Source organism: Psammomys obesus, unplaced genomic scaffold (genome assembly GCF_907164565.1).
Source record: "Psammomys obesus unplaced genomic scaffold, mPsaObe1.curated_primary_1811, whole genome shotgun sequence".
Taxonomy (NCBI): Eukaryota; Metazoa; Chordata; class Mammalia; order Rodentia; family Muridae; genus Psammomys; species Psammomys obesus.
This window is the reverse complement of record NW_026596039.1, coordinates 1,828,859-1,855,115: the sequence shown is the minus strand read 5'-3', so window position 1 is coordinate 1,855,115 and position 26,257 is coordinate 1,828,859. Positions and strand designations below refer to the sequence as shown.

At 36.8% G+C, this 26,257-nt stretch overlaps 1 protein-coding gene across 1 annotated transcript; it reads left to right on the top strand.

Annotated features, from left to right (window-relative positions):
* The first annotated feature begins 1,560 nt into the window (after window positions 1-1,560).
* LOC129687698 (olfactory receptor 149-like) lies at window positions 1,561-2,497 on the top strand. The gene is given in 2 exon segments (XM_055622249.1): window positions 1,561-2,313; window positions 2,315-2,497. Coding segments are annotated over 2 exon segments (936 nt in total).
* Window positions 2,498-26,257: the final 23,760 nt, after the last annotated feature.

Below are 26,257 nucleotides of genomic sequence, written 5' to 3'. Positions count from 1 at the left end.
AAGGATTATTGTCTTTACCTAGGATCAAACAGTTCTTCTTTTAGAGATAATGCTAAATTTAGACCTTAAAGGCATAAGAAATGCTGTAGTATGGTTCCTAAAACTAAAAAAAAATATTTTAAATATGAGTAATTAACCCTGAAGGTGAAAGCCATAAATACTTTTCCAACACTCAAGAAAAGCAGCTGTGAGAATCCGTCTGCAAGGGTCTTGCCCAGCCTTGGGGCAAGTTCTTAGAGCAGAGAAAGACGGAGTGAAGATTTCTCAAAAGATTGGAGCACAATCTTGGGGGACAAAAGATGGGACACAACAGCTCTGCCAATATTAGCTTTGAAATTAGGGAAAGTTTCTTAGTGCAGCTGGACTTCAATTTCTAATCTTTGATTTGATTAGTAATAGTAATTGCCACTTTCATAAACATGTTATTAAAATATTTATATTTTTAAATGATGTACCTATCTTTGGAAAAAAATAAGTATTTGTTAGTTTGTGTGTAAAGAAAGGTTAAAAAAAAGAAATAAAGAAAGGAAGGAAGGAAGGTTAAGCATACTGTTTGTTTCATTGTTAATGTCTTTGACTCACTAGGTGAAGCCCCCTCAAACCCAGACATCACGTATTCTGCTTAGGTCATTCAACTCAGTGGTGGTGTTTCTTTACTTTAACTTTGTTCCACTTCTATGTGGTTCATTTTTCTGTCACTGTAAACTGTATTTGATTTTTTTTAAATTTTTACTGTTTTTTTTATGCTACTATTTCTGGGTTGTCTCTATCCTCTTAGGATAAAGAGTCCAAAATGTCCAGAGGCAAAGCTGTGAGAGACGTGGCCACTCTCAATTATGAAGAGATTTAATTTAATAATGCTATTTAATAAATGTTCATATGCACATAATTTGAAAATAAAAATAGAAACTTAAGACACTTATGTGAGAAGCCTTCAGGTATCTAAAATAATGAGAGATTTTAATTAGAATTTACAGTTTTGCTAGGTACTCTTACCGTTTTTACATAACTGTATTGTATAGTACAGGGTATGTTTGCTGTTGTCAGTTCTGCTAAAATAATTGTGAGTTTCATTTTACAAGTGTCCATAAGGTGTTGTATGAATTATTTTCACTAATAAAGCTAATAAGAACTGAAGTAAGATTGGCATTCACTGTCATGATTTATATACAACTCTTTTCTGTTATTTTGCAAGAAGAAATGCATAGTCAGAAGATGTTACTTAAAGATATCACAAGAGTTCGAAATATAAAAAACGCTCAAGGCAAATGCCATAGGAGAATATTCATAACCTGTAAAGGTTTTTAATAGATCTCTCCATTGCTGCTCTTGACAAAGAAGGTGATCATTTCCCTACAGAGAGTATGTCTTCTGAGATAAATAGACTTACCTTGAAGGAGGCAATGGTAGCATTTGACATGTGTACTTCGGGCAGACCTCTGCCTAACCTTACCCCATGTTAAAGGCACACTCAAAGCTTTCAGCAAATGTTTTAGAATCTGATACTGGTGTTCAGACTGGTGACTTTGAGTCTTTTCATAGTCGTATATTCTCAAAGCTATGAGGAATCTCTCCATAGTGACTCAGTTTATCTTGCTCGGCATCCCAAACACAGAGGGCCTGGAAACCATGCTCTTTGTCCTGTTTTTATCTTTTTACATCTTCACCCTGATGGGAAACATATTGATCTTACTGGCGATTGTCTCCTCCAGTCGGCTTCATACGCCCTTGTACTTCTTCCTATGTAAGCTATCTATTTTTGACATATTCTTCCCTTCTGTGAGCTCTCCCAAGATGCTGTTCTACCTCTCAGGTCACAGCCGAGCCATCTCCTATGCAGGCTGTGTGTGCCAGCTCTTCTTCTACCATTTCCTGGGTTGTACTGAATGTTTCCTGTACACAGTGATGGCCTATGACCGCTTTGTTGCCATATGCTATCCTCTACGTTACTCAGTAATTATGAGCCACAGAGTATGTGCCATCCTGGCCACGGGGACATCTTTTTTTGGCTGTATTCAGGCTACCTTTCTAACTACACTCACATTCCAGTTGCCCTACTGTGGCCCTAATGAGGTGGACTACTACTTCTGTGACATCCCTGTGATGCTAAAGCTGGCTTGTGCAGACACATCAGTTCTGGAGATGGTGGGGTTCATCAGCGTGGGCCTGATGCCTCTCAGCTGCTTCTTTCTCATTCTCACCTCCTATAGTTGCATCATATGTTCTATTCTGCAGATCCGCTCTGCTGAGGGCCGGCGTGGGGCCTTCTCCACCTGCAGTGCCCACCTCACTGCCATCTTGTTTTTCTACATGCCCAGTGGTCCTCATTTATTTAAGGCCAACCCCAAGCCCTTGGCTGGATGCAACTGTTCAGGTCTTAAATAATCTGGTCACCCCTATGCTGAACCCATTGATCTATAGTCTCAGGAATAAAGAGGTGAAATTGTCACTGTGGAAGATCCTATATAACCCTGGTTTCCTTCCTGAGAAGTTGTAAAGGAAGAGCAGTCAGGAATACTTTATGTGAACTTCATGGGGAGTATAAAATTCTCATTTGGTTTTCATAAATTATTCTAATTTTACTATGTTATGGACTATGAGGTGAGGGGCTGAAATGACTTTTCTAAGGATGGCTAGGGAATACATGGTAGAAGGGAGACTCCAGGTTTTGTGACTCTAGAAACTGTACTCTCTCGTGGATATTACACTATTGCTTTGAGGAAGGGTTCTCCACATGGCAAGGATAACATCCCATGCTTTCTGTTTCTCCATATTTTTGATGTTGTTGTTTACTTTTGAGCTTGTATTTTAATTATAAAATTTCTCCCTTCCAAACCCTCCCATTTTCCCTGCCCCACTCTGTTTCATGTTTGGTCATCTAAATTTTGCACATCCTTTCCACCCTTCATCCTTTTCTTTCTACTTTTTGTGTAGTGACTTTTCATTTTGGATGTAGGTATCTTTTCCTCAAATGTCTGCATTAGATAAGCCATCTTACAATCTATCTAGTTATTGAAAAGATGCACAGTTTTGTAGCTCCAAACAGCATGTTGTTATTTATAAAGAGTTCTATGTAGAGAAAAGATTTGGTCAGGTCCTGAAGATGAGATTGGCTGAAGTAGAGGTACCAGCATGCTAGGCTGACTTAGCAAAACATGATAGTTTGGTTGAGGCTTGGAAATGGTATTGATTTTGAGCATTTGACTCATGGATGAGAAGAGAGAAAATATGGCGGGACTCTATGGAGAGGAGTAGAATGCTAGAAAACTGGGCCCATATTAGCCTTTCTCAGTCCAACCAGGAACAATGATGGATGTGAACTATTGTATTGTGTCCTCAACTTCTCTGTTTACTAAAAGTGTTAAATTTTGCATTATTTTTGTGCATTACTTGATTTTTTTTCTAAATATGCTGTCCAAGACAAGCATGCTATTTCAATTTACCAGGTTTATATTTTTTACTTAATATAGAAAGATACTTGCTTGAAGAATATAGTTGCTATTAAGTTTGCTGTATGAATGATACAGCAAATAAATAAGGAAATAAAAAGCACAGGGAAGAAGGCAATAGAAGAAAAGGCAAAAAGCATCATGGAGATCAGTCTTCCTTTTTCTGCTTTGCTTGCTAAATAAGTGCATCCAAGTAACTTTTCACCTTTCTTCCTCCAACCACTGAACTGAGCTGGTAAGTTGTTGCTGGAAGGTAACAAACATTTACACCCCCACAATATTCTGGATGTCCCCAATTTTTTTTTCTTTTTGTTGCTTTTTCCTCATTTGTCAGTTTAAATAAAAAGAGAGTGAGAGAGCCTATATAAGAATCTGGAAGAACTAGTGAAATGGCTCAGCAGTTTACATAGATTTCCCTTGAAGAGGATTCATTTAGGACCTGTTCAGTACCCAGTACCTACATCAGGAGGATTATAACCTCTGGCATCCCCAGCTCTAGGGAAATTCAATGACTCTGGCCTCTAAGGGAACCTGCACTCAGGTACGCATATCCCAAGACACGCAAATATTCACACACATAATTTTTAAATAAAGTTTTAAATAGGAATATGGAAATAAGTGTCAAATTATTTCATGTTTTGTGTATGTCTACTCTTCCCTTTCCTCATTTCCTGGCTATAGTTTCTTAGGCAGTATAATCCACAAGAATAAAAAAAATGGAGCCCTGCTCACTTTTCATTTCCACTCATTTGAATTCCATCTCACTAGTAACTCTGAGAAGACACAGGGATGCAGAGGTGAAGATTCTAAACTTTCCTGCTGGTAGTGAAAAGCTGCAGGTTAAAAAATAAAAGCAGACATGCAACTAACAGAGAGTCCAAGAATAATAGCATGACCTAAGTAGGAAATAAAGTCAAAAGAATAGTTTCCCCCTGTCCCTTTGGGAGAGGGGATAGGAAATAGTTTCCCAGAAAGGAAGTTGGTGATTGAACACTTAAATTATTTGCATGCTGCATGTTAATAATGGCTAAGAAATTCTATGCATAAAGAACCAACATGCTTTTGTTTCCTTTGGAGTGTTAGTGTTGAATTGGCATATCTTTTTTTCGTTCTGTTTTTTTGAGACAGGGTTTCTCTCTGTAGCATTGGCTGTCCTGGACTGGCTTTGTAGACCAGGCTAGCCTCCATTTCACAGAGGTCAGCTTGCCTCTACCTCCCCGAGTGCTTGGATTACAGGTCAAGTACTGCAGGTTAAGTTGGCATATCTTAACTGTTTGCCATTTAAAAGGGAGTATCTTTTGAAAGAAGATAAAAATCTTCTTTCCTTTTATTTTCTAGGCTCTTATACAACTCAGCCCCTGGTTCTTACACTGGAGGAATATATATATATATATATTTTTTTTTTCAAAATGATTGTCTCCTTAAGCAACTGAACTTCTCTTAATCTTGCTGCTCTGAAATTTGCTGGAAGCTCTCATGTCCACAGAGCTGCCTCTGTAGAAAAAAGCCATTATTCTGATGGAGATCTTTCTAAACAATATTCATTTTTCAGGTTCTAAAAAACTGAAAATAATGTCAGTGAAAACTACGTTAATTATAAAGAACTATGATAACATGTAGTCTTCTACCTACAAAAGGAAAACATATTTCCCACCAGAACTAGTCTGATCTCATATCCCTAATCTCCCCTGGAATATGATTCTCTCTCTCTCTCTAGTTTTACCATATGTTTGTTTCCATAAATATTATATTACAAGACTTTGATTTGATTTACTGAAAATTTCTTTCTTTGATTTAGTTTCTTTGATTATTGTTTCTTTTTGTATTTCTGTATGGTTGTGTATGTCTAAAATTTTCTAGTACTAAAATGCGGTAGCCCAAGAAAATTGTATGCCAACCTTGTCTCTGTAGAGTATCCTGCTATATGACTCTATCAGTATTTGTTCAATTTGCTCATAAATAAATAAACACAAATTCCTAAAATATAAGGACTCTTCTTTTGAAATTTCTATATTATTTTGACAATGGATGAGTGCACAGCTTTTCCTGTGATAAGATAAGACAAGAAAAGACGACCTCTAACCTCTTCTTAGTGGATTATTTTACTAGGAAAAAAGAAAACTTAGTCATTTTATTTCATTTGGATTCTCCAATAACTTAAGCTGACATGGGATCTAGGTATAGGCAATTCATTTGGAAGATTCTCCCTGGAAGCAGTATAAGAGAATGGTAAATTAAGACAGGATGGAATAGTCAACTAAGCAAATGTCTGTGGCTTAACACTGTGGGAAACTGGGTCTCAATCCCATTGGGAATCTGGTGAGAGATGATCTAGAATAATTAGCAAGGTGTTCTACTTCCCCAGATTTTCTAGTGAGTGTACCTTGGAGTGATAATTATGTGGCATTTTAAACTCTTCTAGGTTTGTACAAACTGAAAAAAAAAAAAAAACTTTCTTTATCTGAAATGATTCTCAGATACAGGATCCAGAAGTCCTTCCGAACACATAGACTTTATTGAAGAATGAGCTCTGGAGAGAGCTAAAGTAATATAGAAATATTCTAGGGAGGTGCTCATTGGTGAAAACACAGCATGGCTATTATGGGATAACTTCATTAGTTACTTCGTGTGGTGATGAATGCACCATGACCAAAATCGATTTAGGGAAGTGTTTCTATTGTCTGTAGCAGGACAAGTGTCCATCATGGCAGGCATGCACATGACAAGTGGCAAGTCTAGCAGCAGGAGCAAGAAGCTGAAAGCTAAAACTCTTATATTCAGTCATACTTAGAGACCAGAGAGAGTGACATGGAAGTGAAGCAAGGAGCCTGCCCTTCAGTGACATACATCTTCTAGAAAATATCCACATTCTAAAGGGTTCAAACCTCCCCAGTCAGTGCCATCAACAAGAAACCAAGTGTTTAAATATGTGAGCCTATGGGGGACATTTCTCATTTAAGCTGCTACAGTCCATTCCCCGTCTTCCAAAGCCTCATGGCCATACAAAAATGAAAAGCACACTCAGTTGACCTTAAAAAGTCCCCATTAACTTTCACAATTTCAACACTGTTTCAAGATTCAAAGTTTCTTTTGAGGCTCAAGGCAAGCTCTTACCTCTCATCCCCTATAAAAAAAAATCACAAATCAAATCTATACTTCCAACATAAATAGCCAGACTGTACATTTCCTACCTCAAAGGGAGAAATAGGAACCTTGTGTGGAAATCTTGGATCAAAATAAAACTGAAACCAACAAGGTAAATACTAAAGTTCCATGTCTCTTCTCAGACACTTTAGTTTCGAAAGGCTTAGACTGTTTTACTTCTTCAGTTTTGCCTGCAACATACATATACATTTACCATTTGAGCTGTTCAGCTCCCTGTATGGAACTCTAATTGGTTGATGACTCATGGATTTTGGGGCCCCTTCCACAACCCAGGTTTTGTTTTCACAGCTTCACAGAATGTCCTGTCAGGGACTTCTTTCTGAAGCCACTACAACACTGTCATATACTGTCCTCAGTAGCTCTCTGAAACAGTAGAGGAAGAGAGGAAGGCTCCCTCACTCTTCCACTTATTGTTGTATTTTTCATGTCCTTAAAGCCATTACTATGAGGACAATCTGATAAATTCATCTGCCACCTTGAGATGGATCCTTGCATCCTTGAACAGCATTATCAGCAACTTTCATACTTTAGAGCAGTTACTTTCCAGGACCAAACAATCTTTTAGTCTTTCTTCTTTGTTAATTTGGAAGATTATCTGGGTGGGGATTTGCCTTGGGGGCAGTAATGGTATTAACCTCCTTAACAGTTACAGTTTCTTTTTCAGTATAGCATTCATTGCTGCAATGAATTTACTGCCCTTCTCCTCTCCAAACTGTATGATTTATAATTTCTTTTGTCCCACTTACTTTTGTTCATTGTAGATCTTGCTAAAAATTATAAGCAGTAACTACTTCACAGACTCAAGCATATGCAGTCTTGAATTTTCCTCTACCAAAAGAAAACAAAATCAGTTACTTTTTTAGGATATGGGAAGAAAGCAACCGGATTTTTTTTTTTTTTTTTTTTTTTTTTGCTAAAATGTTGTAGGAATTGCTTTTACCTCAGTTGTTAATAGAGAGTTTGCCCCGACGCCTGTCCCTGCCGAGGCCTCATGAACTAAATCTCTGTTCTCTCCATTATTCTCAGCACTACTGTCCTCCAGAATTTTATTAGAACGGTTTGTTATTTTCTTCTTTTAACATTCAAATACTTTTCTAGTCCAGCATTTTGAGGTGTTTCGCTTTCCTACATAAAAGGCAACATGGGTATGTTCTTCATAACTATACCCTATTCTTCTGGTACTGCCTTCTGTATTAGTTACTTTTTGTTTGGTTTTTAAACACCATGCCTGATCGAAGCTTACAGAATAAGGAGCTCATTTTGGCTTATGATTCCAGAGTGATAAGTCCGTTGTGGCAGAGAGGCATACCAGCAAGCAATAGACATGGCAGAAGAAGCCAAAAGTTGAGAGATCACGTCTTCAACAACACCTAGAAAACAGAAAGGATGAAATGGAAATTAGGCAAGGCTATCAGCTCTCAAAAAAACCTCTCCCAGTGACTCACTTCCTTCAGCAAGCTTCCACAGCCCAAACATTTCCTGACCTCCAAAGCAAAGCCAGCAACAGGTCAGCAAGTGTTCGAACACATGGTGTATGGAGGACACTTCTCACTCAAAGCACTGTTCTAACCGGCCTCTTTCCGATCGGACTAGGGGCCTGCTAGGAGGAAATTTCTTATCTGGACTTCCTGATCAAAAGACTATGGCTTGGAATGCCATGGGTCTTTAAATAAAATCTCCTATTGTTGTTTTCTTAAATGCTCACATTGCCAAACTGTCTTCTTAATATTTATGATTCTATGCATTGATCTGGGTTACTGTCTACATGGGTCCTAGAAGCTTTTTTTTTTTTTTTTCGGGGAACAGAAGTCAATGTAAAAATAAATAAATTGTCAAAGGACTGAGAATAAGAGATTGAGTCTTCCTATTGAGGTAAATTTTTCTGACCTACCCTATTACCAACAATGATAAGGAAGCATCACAAATGAAGAGGTAAAAAGAGTGTAAGAGCTGGAGGATATGGAAGACTGTGTGAAATTCAGTCTTTTGGACATGACAAGGCTATCCCACTCATGACATCACAGCTGCTGTGGTGATTTGTACAAGACAAAGACAGCTAAAATTTAGCATAAACTGGGAAGGAGCTCCTCAGGGTCTACTCCTTACTGAAGAGCTATTGGTAGTTGATAGCTCATGGGGGAGGGAGAATCTTTGTACTTTGAATGTGAGAGCACTGATAGATTTTCCATGCCCTAGGGGTTAGGCCCATATCTTTCTACATTTGGACAACACTGGGTGCAGCATAAAGACAAAGACCAGGAGAAGGAGAACGGGAGAAAATATTTGTCGGTTATCTAGAATATCAAAGAATAAAACATATGGACACTAAGAAAGCAAATACTATATAATAACACTTACTGTGCTGCCCAAATTAGGCTTGATTGGTGATAAAAAAAGGACACGAAATTTGTCATATGGAGATATGGGTATATGTCGGGGGGAGATGGTAGAAAATGATGAACATGATCAAAATACGTGCCAATATTCTCAAAGACTATTTCTTAGAGAAGAACCATAAGTATGAAAAATTATTATGGAATTGAAAAGTGTTCTGACAACAAAGGAGCTCATGTGGCCAAAAAACACTTTAAAATATGCATAACATCACTAGCCATCAGAGAACGCAAATCAAAAGTACCTTGTGATTCTACCTTACCTTGATGAGAATAATTTTTAATCAAGGAAACAAATGGTAATTACTGCTAGTGAGTATTTGGCAAAAAGGGAACCTATATATAGAGCTTATTGGAACATAAATTTATTTACTCACAGTGGAAACCAGTGTGGGGGAGTCTCAAAATGAAGTAACTAAATGTGCCATATGTTCCAGCTCTACCACTCTTGGACATATACCCAAAGGAGTTTGTACCCTATTATGAAGATACATGCATATCCATAGTCACTGTAGCTAAGAAATTGAATAATTCATATGGTCATCAAACAATAGCTGGGTCAAAAATGTGGTAAATTCACATAGTAGGATTATATTAAGAAGTAAAAGAAATTAAATTATGAAGAAATTCAGGCAAATGTATTGATCTGAAAAAAATGTACTGAGTGAGGTGATCTAGGCCCTGAACAAAATTGTTGCATGTTCTCTCTTAAATAAGTAGCAATGCTTCAAACTGTGTGTCTCTGATTAGACTGAGGTTGGGATGTAGCAGGACCAGGAAGGTAATAAGAGAAAACAGTAAGAAGATAGTGACGATAGTGGAGAAGCTGAAAGGGTGTTCAGCTGAAAACAAAAGGAAAGCTTTTGGGGGCTGATAACATTTAAACAGGGAAAATGTAAAGAGACGAAAAAGAGAAAGATGAGTGGGGAGAGTGTTAAGAACTAAAGATGTATGAATAAGACATCGAAACATGTTAGCATACACTTCATTTAAAAATACATTAAAAGAATTTGTACAGAGGGTCCTTAATTGAGTAGATAGTGCCAATTCTAGGAGTCAAGGGTACAGAGATGAAATTTCAAAGCAGACAGGCAGTGCCTTTCTATGAGTTACTGATCAGGGAGGCCCCAGAGTATGTAAGAAAAATACAATGTATTGCCATTGTCCTTGGCTCTTTAGAAGAACTAAATGGTAAGACCTGGTTTATGAGGACACCACATTCCTTGGTTACAGGACAAAGAATATTCAACCTGGAACTGGACTGGAAGAGTCTTCCTTATTGGTTAGTGTACCAATAAGGTACCATGGCTAGAAGGTACCATAGGGGCTGCTAGGGGAGGTGATTCATCGTCGGCCTCACCCAGATATAAACTCTGCATGTTACAATACCAGCTTGCCAAGCTCTGTGTGTCCACTGGCACATAGTGGCATGGCTGCTCTAGTAACTAACCACTATCTGCTTAGATTTTAGGCCCATTCCATACAAGGAAAACCATGTCTGCCACTGTAAACCTGGGTTTGCCACTGTAATCTCATTTCAGTGTGACAGTGAAGATCTGAGGACAAGAAAGGTCAAACATCTATTGTGTTTGGTCAAACACCCATTTGTGTTCATGAGAACTATGGTCAGGCTCTGCCAGCCAGACCCTCAAGGTTCTCTTCCACTTAGTACTTCTGCTCTGCTTAAGCTTTCAGATTAGTAGAGGAGGGCTAACCACACAGGGTGGGTAATCTTCATTTAGTTCAGTCATTGAAATGTCACCCGTATTGATAACACTTCCACTGTCACACTTGGAATAGTATTTGCCCAGATATCTGAGAGTTTTATGACTCAGTTAACTGACACACACTGTTAACTACCTTAATTAATGCTGTACATAATAAAACATTTAAAATTAAGTAATCATAAAATATTTATACATTAATTTATAGTCATATATTAGAGTGAAACAAAATAGGATGAACATTTCTCATTATATTTCTACTAATTTTGCTTCAGGTAAAGATATAAAAATTTAAAACCTTGAAACATATTATACAATAAAAGTAATAAAAATTAATTTTACAATTGGATATTTTATGTCAGGACAAAAATTTTGTGTTGTAAGTGAAATTAACAAATTTTAAACTGATATATAAAAATACTTAACTAAAAAACAAAACAAAACAGAGTAAAGAACCTTTGTTGATATTTTTCCCAGAATTCTCATCATATATCAGAAAAGGCCATGTTCTCATTGGTAATCACTATGGAAATTAAGAATCTGTCAAACTGACTTACTAGTAGCAAAACTGTAAGATTAAAATATATATTAAGGTTAATTAAATTAGGTGAGTGAGCCTTGTTAAAGTATAGAATAAAGTAAAGCTACCATCATGAAATTTTGAGATAACACAAAAATGGTAATTTTGTTGTGATTTGTCTAAGATTTCAATGAAATAAGTATTGTAATGAGCCTTTAATATAAATATTTTATTTATTGGAACAATAAATAAGTGCCTGCTGCTTTATCCCTGTTTCACAGTTTAGAAGTTTTGACTGACAGGCTGGGCAGCTTGCTCAGCATTACTCATGTGGTCCCGCTCTCACTGACCATGGCTTTGTCTCACTCCCAGTGCTGCCTCTGCTCTCCTGCCTCTCCTGGATGACATGTGTGTCCTGCAATAATGTCTATTTGTTGAAATTCAGATAATGGGCCTAAGTTTTAATTAGGTAAACGAAAAGTCATAATAGAAAACACATTTACAGAAATTTCTCTTACCACTTACATCAACTTATAGTGTCTCTCAAAGGGAATCACAGAAGATAACTTTTTAAAAATAATTAATCTCAAGAGTGGCATACTTATGAGATGCATCTAATGCTCGTTATGACTTTGATTTTTTCCCACTAGTTTTTGATTCTCATGTGTGATGGGGTCATGGGGCAAGGTAGATTAATAAGTCTGGGGATTGTGTTAAGTAATACACAATAATAATGCTTGTTAAAGTGTTTATGCCTTAGATTCTTTCTGGAACATCTTTTTTGAATGTAGCATACATATCCTAACATAGAGCTTCCTTCCCACACATTTTAATTAGTGGAATCATAGTAGGAAATTAGCAGAATTACAATGGAAAATGCTCATCCAATTTTGCTTCACTCTAATATATATATATATGCATATATATGTGTGAATATAAATTTAATATAAATAAAATATTTTATGATCAATTAAATTTAAATGTTTTATTACATATAGCATTAAAACAGACAAGTAGCATTTTAATTATCATGTAAAGCCATAATTTTATATGTGATAAATCCACAGGACACAGAGAGGTCAAACAATATAAATAACACAGAAAAAAGTGAGAGCAAAATGAGGAAGTCTGATATCGCAGGAGGTTTAAGCAAGTTCTTTGACTTGTATTTTTTGGCAGTTCTATAGTGTGGCTGCTTGTTTTTAAACTAGTGGGAAATAGTAAGAGCTGGAGAGGACAGGAACTCCACAAGGAGAGCAACAGAACAAGAAACTTTGAACACAGGGAACTTCCCAGAGACTCATACTCCAACCAAGGACTATTCATGGAGATAACCCAGAACCCCTGCACAGATGTAGTCCATGGCAGTTCAGTGTCCAAGTGGGTTACATAGTAATGGGAAGAGGGACTGCCTCTGACATAATCTGATTGGCCTGCTCTTTGATCACCTCCCCCTGAGGGGGGAGCAGCCTTACCAGGCCACAGAAGAGGACAATGCAGCCACTTTTGATGAGAACTGATAGACTAAGATCAAAAAGGAGAGGAGAATCTCCCCTATCAGTGGACTTGAGGAGGGGCATGCATGCAGAAAGGGGAGGGAGGATGGGATCAGGAGGGGAGGAGGGAGGGGCTTATGGGGGGATACAAAATGAATAAAGTGTAATTAATAAAAAATGAAAAAAGTTAAAAAAAGAATCATCATAATTCTCCCTTATAGAAGCTAATGATAAACATTTTCTCTGCCACCTAGTGTACCATTGTAAGTTTTTATTTTCTGGAATTAAAAAAAAAATAATGAACAGTCAGAATTCTTAGCATAACTTGAAAAAGCTGACTATTCTCTATGCAGAGTCCTCTCTCTCTAAGAAGCATCAGAAGAATTAATCACATTTCAGTGGCCAGAACTGGCTTTGGCCAGCACATAGCATAAAGAAAAATTAAGACAAGGTCATTTAAGCATGAGAAAGGATCAGGTGAAGCAATTTGAGACTCTAAATTTTAAGGCTGAACTTGAAAACCATCGTAGTTTACATGGTTTGAATTAAGTAGCTAGTTTCTGATCACTTAAAATGCTACATGCTTTTAAGGTATATTGTATCACTACTTGCTGTGGAAAATCCAAGGTTAGATCTAGTTCATATTTTTAGATATTTTTATTAAAGGACATTTGTTTTAAATAAATATACAAACAATATGCATGTAGGCTTGTAAACAATATAACCCATGTGAATAAAAATAATATTCATGAAACTCAAAAGGAGAGAAAATATTATTTAATAACATCTCAAAATCATTCAGAATCAGTAATAAACAAAAACCTGCCTTGTGAAAGACTGATAAATAGTATGTTCTTTCTGAAGTAAGTAGAGACAAGTAGCATTTTTTTTTAGCATTTTAATTATCACATAAAGCAATTATTTTAGAAGTGATAAATTAACAAGACACGGAGAGGTCAAACAATACGCATGACAGAGGAGAAGTGAGAAAAAAGTGTGGATCTCTGATAACTCAGGAGTGGCTTGGTATCAAACCCAGGAAAGTAGTACAAATGACTGAACATAACGTCTGTTTTAGAATAAGATTTTATATGATCTTGTTGCTTATCTTATTACTCCATCTGTTGAAATTTCCAACGAACAAGGGCTGCATCGCTCTGTGCATCTAATGCCACCAATTCCATCTTTCTTTATTTATTTTTTTCACAGTGTCTCAGTGTCGGAGGCTGAACACAGCTGAGAGTCTTCAGCTATTTGTAACACAAGGATGGATATCTTTTTGTAACTGATAACCTTGTGTAGCTGTCCAAAAGCCTATGCCAACTGTCCTTATTTTAGAGCAATGTCTAAGCACTTGAAATCCAATGGTGAGCAGAGTTGAACAGAAACATTTAGGTCAGACCCACATGGATGAACTGTAATGGTCTTATTTTTTAATTCTGTACTCTTAAACAGGAATTTCAACTAGATGGAAAGTCCATTATGGATAAGGCTAAAATCACTTTATAAAGATGAGGGGGAAGCTCAACCCAGTGAAATGACTGTGTGTATAAACTTTCGTGCCAGTGAAGGAGTTCTGTGTTCTACTTAGGGGCCTCAGGAATCGGAATACTTCTACTTATTTTAATGAACTAATACATTAATTTAGCCAATCTTTACTTACGAGTGAATAAGAATGTGTGAAAAACTGCAGAGAATGAAAGTATGAATGAAACAGATTTTCATTTTAACTATGAAGAAAATTACATGTAAGTGATCATAGGATCAGTACAGTTAAAGTGTGAAGTGCAGATGAGAGAAGTTAATTTGACCTGGAAATGTCAGGTAATCTTGAAGAATGAATTGACACATAAATCGTGTTTATTAGCTGAGATAATATGAAATTTTACAAGAGTTAAAAATAGGGGAGATTTGAGCACTATAAGAAAATGTAGGAGGGGCAAAGGCAGAGGAATCACAAGAAACTGAAAAAAATATTCAAAAACCAACACTTTGACTTTGCTTTTCTTTCCTTTAGAGTAAACAAACAAACCCCAAACCAAACCAAAGCATGAAAAAGAGCCAGCACGGTAGTATAGCACGTAAGGGCACCTGCCAATTAGGCCCGAGAACCTGAGTTCAATCTCCAGGAAGTGGAAGGAAAGAACTAAGTCCTGTCAGTCATTCTCTGAAATGTACACAGTTTTCAGTGGCGTGCATTCGCACATGTAATGCATATCCAAGCGTTAAACAATTATATATAAAAACATCTAAGATTTGCAATATAAACCGTTTACTATTACGCATGGCACATTACTATTATTAAATATTGAATACCGCATGCACGAAACACTCATACACACAAAATAAAAATAACTAAATCCTAAAGGCCCTTAATTTATAAGCTATTTGAAAAAGATAATAATAAAATTGTGGAAAATCCCTACCACCTAGCAACATTTAAATGCAATGTTCTTCTTGTTATATTTGTGGTAGGGCAAACGCAAACAGGCTCACTGGACTGCCATTCACATAAATGAACAACACAAACAGTATTATCTGGTGAATAATCTTGGTAGTGATAATAAGCAGTTGTGTTACTGGATTATATATCTACAACACTCTACGGTGTATGGATTTATGAGAATGTACTTCTACTTATAAAGACAGGCTTTCTGTAAAACAGAATGTCCTATTCTGCTGGTGACAACCTAATTCATCTTTGAATTACGTCTAGGCTTATACAAATACACCCTGTGATTTTCCACACTAACATAATTGCCTCGTTATGTTTTTCTGGGCCATGTTTTCAGTGTTAAGTGACAAATGACTGCATTACATTTGCTTTATTATATTATTGTGGGATAGTATTTCTAGTTTTTACCTTAATTACAGCATATAAAAGATTTATAAACCTTTGGTATTTGCCATGCTAAGAACATTAGCTCTTTGTTAAAGTCTAAAGAAAATAATACAGTAGACTTAAAAATCAATGTTAATCTGTTTCTCTGTGTGCTTCTCTTTGTCTCTGCATTTGGTTTCCATGGATACCTTTCCAAGAAGACCAGGTGAATCATCAGCAGATGAAAGCTGGTTCACAGGGCAGTGCAAAAGGAGACATGAGGGGGTGGAAGAGGTCAATGAAAATGAAGCCATTGAAAAATGCAGTGGCCATATAATTGGCAAAGTACATTAAACTTAATGGGAGTGATTATCTGTCATAATTCTCCTCCTCTATAGCACCTGATCTAGTTCATGGTTCACAGAGATACGTGATAATAAACCTGATAGCAATGTTGTAACTCCTAGGGTGGCACGTTTAATGGATGGCATCCACAGCTACTTCCCTGACTGCTGAGACTAATTTGTCTCTTCTCTGGTTTTCATTTTTTTTTTTCCCATGGAACATTTTCTCATCATTGTCTTACTTTGAATTGATAGCTTTTCTTCAACACTAAATATATGTAGTTCAAAATTTAACTATTCATTCAGTAAGATACATTTTGAAATTTAAAATGCAATTTCAAAACTTAAAACATAAGGCTCACAAATATATTATTAAATCATTAAACCTAATATCACCTTTTAATCAAGAGTAATACTTTGACTTTTTCTAAACAATGCAATTTGTTCAACCCAATAAGTGCTTTTATTAGAATTCTATTTATTCTATAGTTGTTTTTTTTAAATTAGTCATTTTGTTTAATTGTAGAAGAGATATTATGAACAAGACTTACTTACATCCAGTTCATTTGAGAAAAATAATGGGTAAGAATATCCATAAGCCAGCCTAACTATTTTTCCCTTTTGCTATCATTCAAACATCAGTAGTTTTGTTTTTTTGGTTGGTGTTTGTTGGTTTGTTTTAGTTAGGGTTACTATTGCTACTATGAAACACCATGGTTAAAAGCAAATTGTAAGAAGCTCAGTCTCCATGTGGGTTCTCTAGTAAGGGGACCAAGTGCTGCCCTGACATGGACTCTGTTGCCTGCTCCTCAATCACTTCCCCCAGGCAGAGTGGCTTTGCCAGGCCACAGAGGAAGAGGATGCAGGCAGTCCTGAAGAGACTTGATAGTCTGTGACCAGTTGGTTAGGGAGGAGGTCTCTCCCTTTCTGAGGACTAGAGAAGAGAGATGGGGGAGGGGTTGGGCCTGAAGGGGAAAAAGGAGGGGGCTATGATAGGAATATAAAGTGAATAAATTTTTTTAAAAATGGAGGGAAAGAACTTATCCTGAATTTGGTTTACATATCCTGAATTCTTTGAGGGAATTCAAGACAAGAAATGAAACCAGGCACGAACCTGGGGGCAGCAGCTGTTGCAGAAATCATGCAGGACTGTTGCTTCAGTACTGCTCCTAAGGGCTTTCTCAGTCTGCTTTCATATAGCATGCAGAACAATCAGCCTAGTGGTGACACCCCTTGCAATGGACTGGGTCCTCTCACATCAATCACTAATTAAGAAAATGCCCTACTATCTTGCCTACAACCCAATCTTATGGAAATATTTTCTTAATATTGGTTTCCTTCTCTGAGATGAGTTTAGCCTGTGTCAAGTTGACATAAAACTAAAAAACACAGTTTGTTCGTTTGTTTCAGTGTGAGGACCAGTTCAGAGCCTAAAACATGCTCAACAAGGAGTGCATTCCTGAGCTAATCTTCCAGCTATGTATTGGTAGTTTCTGGTGTACATCCAAGAGAATTATAGACAGAGGCACACAAGCAATGTGCACAGAGATTTTCATAAAAACACTATTCATAATCAAAGATTACAATAATTTATGTGCCCTTAACGTCGTGAATAATGAACAAAATGTAAGCATACCCCAGGCATTTGTTGTGATATTGTTCATCATGAAATGGAATGGAGAATTGATAGGTGCCACAAGATGGATGAATCCTGAAAACATTATGCTAATATAAAATAATTTGACACAAAACATGTGGTTGTATGAACATTACTATAAAAGAAAATTCATAAAGACAGTGTGTGTCAGTACGTGCCTAGTGCCAGGGATGGGGTCCTTTGAAGTGATAATATTACTCTAAAATTTAACTTCTACAGAGGTCACTGCAAAAGGAGAAGGAGGAATGAGGGACAAACTACACCAATACTGTTCGATAAAGCCTTGGCAAATCATATTATTGTATATTTTCCCAAAATCATACATATAAATAAAATAAAATGTATATATTGTTTTATTTTGTATATTTTGACATCTTCCTTTCCAACTTGCATTCACGTGATCTCCTTTAGTTGTCTAATTGCTCTAGCTAAAATTTTAAGTATTATGTTGAATAGATTTGGAAAGAGTAGAACCTTGTGTTCTTCCTGATTTTATGGGAATAGCTTTGAGGTTGTCTCCGTTTAACTTGATGCTGGCTATAGGCTTGTTGTAAGTTGCTTTTATTATGCTTAGGTATGCCCTTTCTATCCCTACTCTCACTAGTACTTTTATTATGAAAGGGTGCTGGATTTTTGTCAGAGGCCTCTTCTGCATCTAATGAGATGAGCATGGGGTTTTATTTTTCTTTCAGATTTTTTAAAATATGGTGGATTACATTTATTGATTTTCACATGTTGAACTATCCCTGTATCTTTAGAGTAAAGCCTTAATCGTGGTGGATATTCTTTTTAATGTGTTCTTGGATTCTGTTTGCACTATTTTATTGAGTATTTCTTATTTTACTTATTACAATTTATCCATTTTGATCCCAGCTGTGGCCCCCTCCCTCATCTCCTCCCAAATCCATCCTCCCTCCCTTTTCTCCCCCCATGCTCCTCCCCTAGCCATTGATAGGGGAGGTCCTTCTCCCCTTCCATCTGACACTAGCCTATCAGGTCTCATCAGGATTGGCTGCATTGTCTTTCTCTGTGATCTGATAAGGCAGCACCCCCCACCCCCAGGGGAAGGTGATCAAAGAGCTAGCCACTGAGTTCAGGTCAGAGACAACCCCTGCTCCCCTTTCTAGGGAACCCACTTGGAGACTGAACTACATCTGGGCTACATCTGATCATGGGTTCTAGGTTATCTCCCTGCATGGTTCTTGAGTATCACTCTCTGCAAAGACCCTGGATCCAGGTTTTTGGTTTTGTTGCTCTCCTTGTGGAGCTCCTGTCCTCTCCAGGTCTTTCTGTCTCCCCCTTCTTTCATAATATTTCCTGCACTATGCTAAAGTTTGCTCAAGTACACAAAAGGGATACTTGCTCAACCATGTTTATAGCAGCTTTATTTGTAATAGCTAGAATCTGGAAACAACCCAGATGTCCATCAACGGAGGAATGGATACAGAACTTGTGGTATTTTTACACAATGGTGTACTACTCAGCAATCAAAAAGGAGGAAATCATGAAATTTGCAGGCAAATGGTGGGATCTAGAAAATATCATTCTGAGTGAAATATCCCAGAAGGAGAAAGACAAACACGGTATATACTCGCTTATATAGACCTATAAGATATGATAAACATAATGAAATCTATACACCTAAAAAAGATAATCAAGAGAGCGGACATGGGGTAAGATTATCAATCCTCATTTAGAAAGACAGATGGGATGTGCATTGAACGTATGACAGGAGTCTACTGAAGGCATCTGAAAGACTAACTAGCAGTGTTTTCAAAGCAGATACAAAGACTCATAACCAAACCTTCGGCAGAGTACAGGGAATCATATGAAAGAAGGGGAGTTAGTCTGATGGGGAAAGGATAGGAGCTCCACAAGGACCAAATATATCTGGGCACAGGGTCTTTTCTGAGACTGACATTTAACCAAGGACCATGTATGGATATAACCTAGAACCTCTGCTCAGATGTAGCCTGTGGTAGCTCAGTAACCAATTGGTTTCCCATAGTAAGGGGAACAAGGACTATTTCTAACAGGAACTCAATGGCTGGCTCTTTGACCTCCCCACCCCCCAAGGGAGGAGCAGTCCTGTTAGGCCACAGAGGAGGACTTTGCAGACCTGATAAAACAGGGTCAGATGAATGGGGAGGAGGTCCCCCCCATCAGTGGACTTGGAAAGGGGCAGGGTGGAGAGGAGGGAGGGAGGATGGGATTGGGAGGGAATGAGGGAGTGGGATACAGCTGGGATACAGAGTTAATAAAATGTAACTAATAAGAAAAAAATAAAAATAAATACATTTCTTTCAACCTTAAAAAAAAAGTATTTTACACCTATGTTCATAAGGAAAATTAGTCTGTAATTCTCTTTCGTTATTGAGTCTGTAAATAGTTTGGCTATCAGATTAACTGTGACTTCATAAAGTGGATTGGGCCATGGTTTTTCTGTTTCTATTTTGTGGAATAATTTGAGGAATATTGGCAGTAATTCTTTGAAAGTCCGGTTGAATTCTGTGCTAAAATCATCTGGCCCTAAAGTTTTCTAGGTTTATAGACTTTTAATGACTGCTTTAATTTTACTAGGGGTTATAAATCTATTTAAAAATTTCATCTCATCTTGATTAAACTTTGGTGTGTGATACCTATGGAGAACATTATCCCTTTCTTTTAGTTTTCTAGTTTTGCAGAGTACAGCTTTTTAAAGTATGATGTTATGAATTTCTGGATTTCTTCAATGTCTATTGTTATGTCCCACTTTTTGTTTCTGAGTATGTTAATTTGGATATTTCCTCTCTGTGTTTTATTTAGTTTTATTTAAAAGATTGCCTATTTTGTTGATTTTCTCAAAGATCCAACTCTTTGTTTCATTGATTCTTTGTATTAGTCTTTGTTGCTATTTTATTGATTTCAGCCTGGAGCTTAATTATTTCCTGTTGTTTACTTTTCTTGTCCATGATTGCTTTGTTTTGTTCTTGATCTTCCAGGTGTGTTATTAGGTTGTATGAGCTCTCTCTACCTTTTTTTTTTTTAATGTTAGTACTTACTGCTACGAACTTTCCTCTTAGCAGGTACGTTATGTTCCATAAGGTTGGGTATATGTGTATTCATTTTTATTGTATTCTAGAAAGTCTTTAATTTATCTCTTTATTTTTTTCCTTGACCCAGTGGTCATTGAGTAAAGCGTTGTTCAGTTTTCATGAGTTTATAAGCTTTCTATTGTTTCTGTGGTTGGTATCCCGCTTTATTCTGAGGTAGTTTGATAAGATACAGAGAGTTACTTCAATTTTCTTGTGTCTGTTGAGTCTTGCTTTGTGTCCAATTATGTGGTTAATTTTGGAGAAATTTCATGATATTCTGAGAAGATATATTATTTTGTGTTTGTGTGAAATATTCTGGAGGTATCTGTTGGGTCCATTCGGTTTCTAATGCTTTTAGTTCCATTCTGTTAATCTGTGTCTTTTTATTGGGGAATTGAGGCCATTGATATTGCTATATATCAATGACTAGCGATTGTTTATTCCTGTTATTTTGTTGGGAATCCAAGAAATGTGATCTATGAGGAAGAAGGCAAATATAAGCAATGAGAACAAATTTTTAGAAAGATGTTTGATGAAAATGTGTTTTATTTGGCCTATTGCAAACCCAAAACGGGAAACATTTTCTAGGAAAACAAAGGGACAAGCTTTAATGGGAAGAGAAGGTTATGAATGGAATGGCCTATATTGAAAGGGTAGCATCACATTTGAGTGTTACATTGGGATTCTAAGATTTGAATAATAGCATTGTCAAGCAGGTGTTTTGAAAAAAAAATGGAGGTTCCAAAACTATCTGAATTCCCAATGTCTCATCCAAAAATAACAGCAATGTTCTGTTTTACATTAGGATTTTACATACTTATGAATCCTTACAATAGGATTTAAACATAGTTATGAAAATATTTTCCTCTAACTAAAAATGTCTGTGCATTGTAGATTGAATGAACAAGTACATTTAAGGACATAGGGGTGTAGACAGGCTTATATTTCAGTCATTGTTTCAGTAGCAGTGTATAACAACATAATTTCCCAGGTTTACTGATATTATATATGCTGAATAAGTATATTGATCAATGCTTATAATAAGAATCATGGAATGACTTCAAGACACAGGCCCAAAGAAGATAAATAACAAGGAGGATCCAAGGGAAAATGCATAAATCTCACTCAGAAGGGGAAACAGATTAGACAGAGGTAGTGACTGAAGAGAGGGAACAAGACAGGAGAGGGGGCACAGAGAGATATGAGGATGGAGATTAGACCTGAAGAGAGCAAGTGCTAGAGGGAAAATGGCCTATAGAGAAAAGAGAAGCTGAGGGTAGTGGTATCTCTGTGACAATCTGGAGACCTAAGTCAGGGTAGGCTCCTGGGAGGATATGAGGTGGACTCAAGCAGAGAGAGTAGTAGTATGGCTTCTAGTAGCAGAAGCCATAGAGCCTGAAGAGGACACATGCTGACTAGACTAGTCTTCTAGCAAAGGGAAGGGAACACAAACCACACACAAAATATTGACCTAAAAGTTATCCTGCCTATAAGATGTGCAGGGATAAAGACAGAGCAGAGATTGAGGGAATGCCCAACCAATGCCTGGCCCAACCAAAGACCCACCCTATCAGAGAGTACCAACCCCTGAGACTATGAATAATACTTGCAGCCAGGTGTCTGTCAAAATTGTCCTCTGAGAGACTCTACCCAGCAGCTCCTCAAAACAGATGCTGAGATTCAGCCGACTATTGGTTGATGCATAGGGAATCTTGTAGAAAAGTGGACGGAAAGAGAAAAGGACTTAGTGGTGACAGGAGCGCCACAAGAAGATCAACAGAGCCAACTAACCAGTGTCTAGGGGGGCTTTCTGAGACTGATGCATCAACCAAGCACCATGCATGGATTGGACCTAGGTCCCCTCTAAAGATGTAGCAGATGGGCAGTGCAGGCTTCATGTGGGAAGTGGGGATTACATCTGACAGAAACTCACTTGCCAGCTTTTGATCATTTCCCCCTGGTGGGACTGCCTTGCCAGGCTACAGGGGAAGAAGATGGACTCTGCCCTCATGTGACTTGATGTGCTGATGTGGGTTGGTGGAGTGGCTCCCCTCATCTGAGGAGTAAGGGAAGGGGATGGGGAAAGAGGTATAGAGGGTAAGATGGGAAGGAGAGGAGAGAGGAGGCTATGATTGGGCTGTAAAGTGAATAAGTAAATAAATAAACAAACAAATGAAAACCCAAATTTTAGTTTTCTACTATCATTATATCTATACTTTTATTTATATTATATTTGGATTTAATTATATTTTACCATTAATTGGCTCTTAAATTTTTATGGCTTTATTTTTTTACTTTTAGGTCTTTTTTTAGATTCTAATTTTTTTTAAACTTTTTTTTCCTCTTTTATCTCTTCCTCACTCCATTCTTCTTCTTCTTCTTTTTTTTTTTTACTTTTAGGTCTTTAAAATCTATTTAAAATCTATTTAAAATCAAGTTCAGGTTATGATACAGTAAGAAATTATTTCCTCTTTCATTTTGAAAAGGACAAACATCCAATTGTCCCAAGACAGTTATTATTTAGATCACCTCTACTGCTCTGCAATGCCTCTGCATCTAAGATCCTCTTCCTGTTTATATTTAGCATTTTGGTTCTAGTAACAGAAGGTGCAGGAGTGATTGTCTGTCACTGTGTCATTAGGTTGTTAACAACTCTCCCTTCCATCCATATAGATGTCTTCTCCACCTTGTAGAGTTTTCCTTTGATTTGCCATGGAGAAGCCAGTTCCCACATTGGAAAGCAATCCTACCAGGGTCCCAGTTGGGAATTAGGCTCCAGAGTATTCTTGGAAACAGGTTTTTCCCCAGTGGCAGTTCAGGTATGACTGAAGTCCCATCTCCCAGCTGGCAGCTTGACAGCAACCTCATAAGATTCTCGGGCAGAATCCTGATATCCAATTAGGTAATGCTGGATTTCCAACCCATGAAACTGGGAGATAAGAAATGTTTTTCATCCCCTAAGATTTTAATTAACTAAAGGCAAAGTTGGAATAGAAAGCAATTCGTGTGAATATTCATATTTCTATGTTTACTTGTCAGTTTTTTTATAAATATTGGTTGCATTTTGGATAAATTATTTTGACTTACTGCTTCACATATAGCTACTCCATATTCTTCTATTTACTTTCCATCTAGACATTATTTGTGTGTGTGTATTTTAAGAAATCATTATGAGCAGAGAGGAATATTTTCAGTCTTTTCAAATAGCTTAATTTTGGCATTGTTAATCTCTTTGGTTTTCTCTATTTCAATATCTTATGTTTTATATATGATCTGTTGTTTGACAATATGAAGTTTGTGTTTTGTATAAGAGAAAGATCAGGTTTTAAATATATAAAATTCATGCAAGAGAGAGTCCAGATTACAACAGTTTTTCTTATTTATATTAATACTTGTTGAATAATAATTATATATATATATGTAATTCTGGAAAAGTCATGTAGTGACATATTTCTGCTTTGGGAAGTTATTTCTGTCAGTTGAAAAACATGTTGGAAAGTCTAGTAATTGGAGCTATATTTTCAAATCAAACAAATAGAAAATGTCAGAAAATTAGAACTGTTTTGGTATACTACAATTATCATGAAGTCCTGCCATGGACATTTGGCATAAACAGCCATCCAAGAGGAAGGCTTGAAGTAGGATTGGTTTCATGAACTGGCACAGCCATTTTATCTCTGTATCCTCAGGTAGGGAAACACAGGGAATGGGGAAAGGGAGATGAAGCAATCTGGTGATCTTTCCTTTTATTTAAGAACATTGCTTCTATGGGATCAAGGTTTCCCACTTAGATTTAATTAAGTGCCTCACATCAGTATGATGGAATAGTTGCAGGTACTTTATGTTTACAGTTTTGGAAGACTCAATTGAGTCTATAGCTAGAAACATTTCGTATTTCATATTAAAATATTTGAAATTGGACATTTGAAAAAGACTGGGGTATATGGGTGACATTTGGGAACTTATTAGTATAGAGATGCTGAGAAATGATTTTTATATATGTCATAGACTGAATTTTAGCCATTGCGTTCCTCCCCCATCAGTTATAAAAGCAAGATGTCCGCATTTGGCTCCACCATTTTTATTTTTGTTTTACTTTTTAAAAATAATTACAAAGTAATGCCATTAGAGGAAACATGATCAGAGACACTGTAGTTGGATTTCTTGCTAGCATCTGATTACTCCCTTTGTTATGAAACCTGATTGAAAATTACGCATTGACTGTATCCCCAGGGCTCCAGAGACATTTAAATTTCCGTATTCCAAGAAATAATGAATTAGTTACTGTCTGGAAGACATTTGGTGGCAGTTAGAGACACATTCAATTTTGTGTCATTGTCCTAGTTTCTTGCCTGAAATGATCTTTAATGAACATGGGAGAAGATGCTTCAGTGGTTTCTACAGATGTCAGCAATTTCAATGTGAAGTATCAGACACGGAAAGACCAATGGGCAGAAGCTTGAATCTCCTTGTAAGTCATGCGTCATGTTCATATCTGCTCCTATTGCATGTATCCAGAGAAGAGGAGTGTTTGAAGTGTTTATTTATGATTGCACTCAGAGCTCAGGATGAACAGGATCGTTTGTTGAGAAAAAAAAATAAGATAGTAATTATTTCCTATTTTATTTCATTGTGATTGTATACCGGCTCACAGATACCATTCTTGCATTTCCATTTACAGACAAAGAATTTGTACTTGATTCAAAATGATTAATAAAATAGAAATTCTTAATAAGCCTATATCTAGGTAGCTTTGTTTGCATTTCCAATCAATGGTTGACAGTCAAACTCATTTGGAAGGGGTAATATAAATATACGTGGAGGTCTTGTTTGGATCCTGCTCGTTTGTTTTTGTAGAACAATAGCAAGCGCTCTCAGTTGTGAGAGCCAAGTAACTAAGTATACAGTGGAATGTAGTAAAAGAGCATGTAGATAGTACCAACCGCTTTACAAGGTTATTTAGGAAAATTGCTATCTGCTCTTTGTAAAGAAAAACAATTATGTCCAGTTCTTTTAGGCACTGAGTTATTTCAGTTTGAGATATTTAATTTCTCAATATTTGATAATGCCCTGTATTATTTTTCCACCATGGATATAGTTACACATAATACAGTCCACTCCTAGACTTCACAATTATGCGTGTGTACGTGTATGCTTGTGTGTGTGGTAGCCAGGAAGACATTAATTAATCTTCCATTGCATGCTAAGGAGGCAAGAACACAAATACACTTTTGTGTGTGGTTCAACAGGAACAGCAATCTGTACACTGCATCACAGACTTTGTACAGTGGAAAGACTGATATTTACAGAAAAATTTTAGATTCTAAATTCTGCCATTATGTTGGAGTAATCAGAGTTGCTTATTCTATCCAGTACTCAACTATTTACTTTATTCCAGACCCAAAGCATAGACATTCTCTGAGAATTAAGTGAACTTAGATTAAATAAACCTGTTTTGAGCTGTAAGTAGTTATCGGTCAATCTTACTTCATGACTCACTTTACCCAAAAACAAAGGGACAAAATATAAAGCTGTTGTTAATAGTGGATTGTGCTGTGAAAAAATTTTAAATTATTTTGAGGTTTGATATTTTACCACGCGGTGAAGGAGTAGA